The following is a 4392-nucleotide window of genomic DNA, read 5'->3' as shown; positions in this document are numbered from 1 at the left end:
TCCTCAATTCAGTTCAATTCAATTTTATTTTTATAGCCCTAAATCACAACAAGGTGCCAGTCACGTTCTGAAAAAATGTGGCCCAGATCGGATTTGAACCACATACGAAAGTGACTCAGATCGGATTTGAAATGGTCCACTTCTATGCGACATGTCCCGTTCAGACCGTCAAGTTAATGCCTGCCTCGAGTCGGAAAAACACGAAAAGATCGGATTCGTGCATTAAGACCTGTAGTATGAACCTAGCCTAATTGTACAACAGAGCCACCACCGGGCATACCATATTCAATGGACGACGTCCTTGGCCATAAGCATAGCTGTCCTACGCCGCCTGATTTAGAATTCCCCTCAAAAATGATGGGAAACAAACAACATATTACAACAACAAGTAAACCCCTCATTTTCAATGTATGATTATAAATATTCCTGGCTGGAATATTCAGTCAAAAAGGATGCGGCATCTTCTCCACTAGGGAAGACACCCGCACACACACACAGCTGGGATGCCTGTATGTACAAGGATGGGCTAAGCTACTATCCGAGAATATATCTTATTAGTTAATTAAATTTAATTAATGCATTGAATTTGTTTATTTTATTGCTGACACTGAGTTTCAGGGTCATCAACATGTTTTGCCCCCCTGCCACAAAAGTCAAACTCAGCCTATGACGACAGGTGCTAAAAATTCCAGTTCAGTACGATACGAAGACACCGCTGGTGGCAAGTAACGTATCTGAACTTCAAGGGATGTAAAAAATGTTTGACTGCAAAAATTAATCAAAAACGCTGCCTTCTGAAACCTCTGTCAAAAGTAGCCCAGTTTTTTTTTTTTTTTTTTAAATCTCAACCAGCCCAATGCATTTCTTTCTAGCCCCGTCTTGTCTTTGAAAATAGCCCAGGCAGGAGGTGCGAATCTGACAACATAGCAGTGATTTAAATCAGACATGCCCAAAGTCCGGCCCGGGGGACAAATGCAGCCCATGGACAATTTCATCCGGCCCCCAGCCAGTGTCATAAAATCAATAATGTCTGGCTCGCACACAGACTTAATAAATTGGTCAGCAGTACTGCTACCAGCATATGAAGTAACCTACACACTAAATGCTGCTCCTAATTTACCCAGTAAAAGGCAGCAGCACTCTAACATTACCCCGTGTGACCCTTTACTCCCAATTTTCTAAAATGGCGACAATCAACAAAAAAAAGAAAGTTGACTGTAACTGCTGACGTTTCAAGAATAGGTGGAATTGGACTATTTCTTCACTAAAATACGCAACAACTGTCTCTGCCTCATTTGCAAAGAAACAGTCGCTGTTTTTAAAGAGTTCAATGTTAGGCAATATTACCAAACAAGACACGCTGACATGTACAAAAAGATTAAAGGGACGATCCGTAGCGAGAAATTGAAGCAACTTGAAACTAGTTTAATTTTACAGCAGCAGCATTTCGCAAGAGCCCGAAAGTCTAAAGACAACGCCACAAAGGCTAGTTGCAAGATTGTTGAAATTATTAATTTAAAAAAACAATAAAGCAAATGTGACACACAGAATGGCTGGCTAAAATTTGCTTAAATATATTGTTCTACGCAAAGGACGTCAGCCAAGGTCGGCCCCCCACATTTTTACCACACCAAATCTGGCCCCCTTTGCAAAAAGTTTGGACACCCCTGATTTAAATACATAAAAAAGAGCGCGGGTGGTTGTGGTGGTGCAATCTGGGATTTGTACTTTGTAGTTACTAAAAACTTAAAATGGCGACGTTCGCAGTCTTCTCGTAATGTCCGTTAGAAAGCTGAACTTCTATAACATTTCAAGCAGTCAAACATTAAAACAAACCCGGTTATTACATCTCTCAGTGTATAAGCTTTGATTTAGAAATAGACAACATGTAACGCAGCGTTTATGCAAACGGTAAATCACACCACTTACCACATTCAATATGGCGGCGCCTTTACGTGCATTTCGGCGTATGCGCGCGGTCTATTTTATTCTGGTTGGAAACCGGAAGAACGTTAGCTGAAGTTGAAAGAGCTGCTAAAAAATCCTGCACCACCCTTCTCACACCTACTAAGTCATTGCTGTGTGATTGTGAACAGTAAGTTACTTAAATGCATACAGTTTTCATGCATCCGCTAACTAAGCAAGCCAGTTTCATGTGTATGTACACAAATGTTGTATCTTGGACATTATTCTCACGTGGTTTAACGTTACACCTGCAATTATATGGGATACTATTCGATTTTGTTGTGCAAAAATATTTGAATTTTGTCACACCTGCAGTTTTGCCTCACTATTTACTCATGGAATTCTACTACTGTGCATAAGGTCGGCCCATGAGTGGGAAAAAAATTGTAATTCTTTAATCAGTGATAACCATTTTATTGTGCATCTATTAGTGCGCTCCTCGCCCCATTAAGTACATATGTAGTGCTTTCTAAGTGGGCTGTGCCCTGGTTGTCTAGTCAATCAAGCTAATTGACTTAAAAGTCACAGGATTTCTCATTCAGTTCAATGTTAAAAGTACCATCAATGTCTTAACTTGAGCCAAATGTGTGCCTGTTGCACAGCTAAAATCTGATCACATTCTCTCATCTGTACAATTAACATTTAGCAGGAGCAAACATGAGCAGCTTGGAGGAAGGCTGCAGTGATTCCGCAAGCGCTCACGTGCTGTCCAAGCCGCTTCTTCAAGGCTTAAAATTAGCATCGCACGCAGTGCTGGAGAAAGTGCAGGAGAGGGGCAGGTCAAAATGTGCAAAATGCGGAGGATCAAGGATGTTCTTCTGCTACACATGCTGCTTATTAGTGGACGTCAGTCTGCAAGAAATCCCCATTGTCAAGGTCAGTAGAAAGGTTTGGGATTGTTTGTTCTTTTCGGCCTTGGGTTCAAGTCTGTGATGGTTTTTGTGTCAGTTTTATGAAATGTTACGTTTGGTGTGGTTACCAATGTCGTCTGCGTTTAGCTTCCATTGAAGATCGACATCATCAAGCACCCCAACGAGACAGATGGCAAGAGCACGGCGGTTCATGCCAAGATCCTCGCGCCTAACGACATCACTATTTATACGTACCCCTGCATTCCAGAGTATGATCAAGACAAAGTGAGTTTAATCGTCTTTTGATCTTGAAGTGTAAAACATTCAAACCGTACATTCTGCTGTCTGTTTTTCTCACCCCCACCAGGTTGTGTTGGTGTTTCCCGGTCCAAGTGCCGTCACAGTACAAGACATGATGCAGTGTTTACGCGAGAGGACTGACAGCAGGTCACGTGGCCCCCGGTTAAAGAGGCGGAAAATAGAGAATACTGCGCAAGATCTGGGGTCAGGGCCCCCAGATGAAACTGACTCGGAATCAAGGGCGAATCCCCTCCAGAGGGTGGTCTTCATCGACAGCACATGGAACCAGACCAACAAAATCAGCACAGATGAGAGACTACAAGGTACTCAAAAGTTGTTTTGTATTGTAGAGGAAAGTTCAGCCAAGAGTTTAACATCACCACTCTGTGCTGCCACCTTTCAGACTTGCTCCAGGTTGAGCTGAAGACAAGGAAAACGTGCTTCTGGCGCTCTCAGAGGGGCAAACCCGACACTTACCTAGCCACGATCGAAGCCATCTATTATTTTCTCAAGGACTTCCACGAGCAGTGCCTTGCTCAGGAGTACAGTGGAGAATATGATAACCTTCTCTTCTTTTACTCTTACCTGCACACAGTTGTCAACAAGTCTAAAGAGGCAAAACAAGACTATAAAGCCAAAGTGAACTCAATTTGATTTTGTAAAGGACAAAAACATTTGTTTGAGCGTTCGGAATAAATGTTAAGGATTCCCAATGACTGAAAGGCATGGCACGCATCATCACTGTAGAAGAGTGCATTTCAACCAATGTGCCGCGGCACACTAGTCAGGTGTGCCGTGAGAAATTATCCAATGTTGCATTGTTTTTTAACGTCATCTGGCGGAACTGCAATAGGAGGGAAGGAAGAGGTAAAAAGTTTTCAGTTTCAGTGAGTGCAGATGAGCCAGGCATTGCTCGTGTTGCGTTCAAGAACTGCTCGGATTTCTAGCCATCAGCCACCTTGCTGTCCACGACAATGTGGACCCCATCACGTCTACAATACATCATTTGATCAGACACGTCCTTTCTATTTTATCCATACGTGACGACCGTCAATCCCCCCAGTGTTTTATTCCAACACATTGTCGAGGACCGCAAGGTTGCTGATGGCAAGAAATCAGTAGTTCTTGAACGCGACACGGGCAGCTATCTAGCGCCATGGTGCCAAGCAAGCTTAAATGTCATCTCCAAACGAAACACCTGTCGCTTCAAAACAGGTCAATGGACTATTTTGTTTGCCTTCGTGAAAACAAACGGGCAACTTTTTTTAGAAAAAAC

The 4392-nt window shown here is 42.8% G+C and overlaps 1 protein-coding gene across 1 annotated transcript; it reads left to right on the top strand.

Moving 5' to 3' along the window:
• The first annotated feature begins 1999 nt into the window (after positions 1-1999).
• On the top strand, positions 2000-4392 carry dtwd1 (DTW domain containing 1). Its single transcript, XM_057847346.1, has 5 exons — positions 2000-2095; positions 2612-2841; positions 2964-3101; positions 3184-3439; positions 3520-4392. The coding sequence occupies exons 2-5, from the start codon at positions 2623-2625 to the stop codon at positions 3768-3770; spliced, it is 864 nt and encodes a 287-aa protein (XP_057703329.1). The 5' UTR covers positions 2000-2095; positions 2612-2622; the 3' UTR covers positions 3771-4392.

Source organism: Corythoichthys intestinalis, chromosome 1 (assembly GCF_030265065.1).
Source record: "Corythoichthys intestinalis isolate RoL2023-P3 chromosome 1, ASM3026506v1, whole genome shotgun sequence".
Classification (NCBI taxonomy): domain Eukaryota; kingdom Metazoa; phylum Chordata; class Actinopteri; order Syngnathiformes; family Syngnathidae; genus Corythoichthys; species Corythoichthys intestinalis.
This window is presented reverse-complemented; position numbering and strand designations above follow the sequence as displayed.

What these genes read in the sequence shown, in the direction of transcription:
- dtwd1 (XM_057847346.1), top strand. Translation starts at nt 2,623, where the DNA reads ATGAGCAGCTTGGAGGAAGGCTGCAGTGATTCCGCAAGCGCTCACGTG. An exon ending in CAGAGTATGATCAAGACAAA is followed by an intron (nt 3,102 to 3,183) that starts GTGAGTTTAATC and finishes CACCCCCACCAG; the next exon opens with GTTGTGTTGGTGTTTCCCGG. An exon ending in CACAGATGAGAGACTACAAG is followed by an intron (nt 3,440 to 3,519) that starts GTACTCAAAAGT and finishes GCCACCTTTCAG; the next exon opens with ACTTGCTCCAGGTTGAGCTG.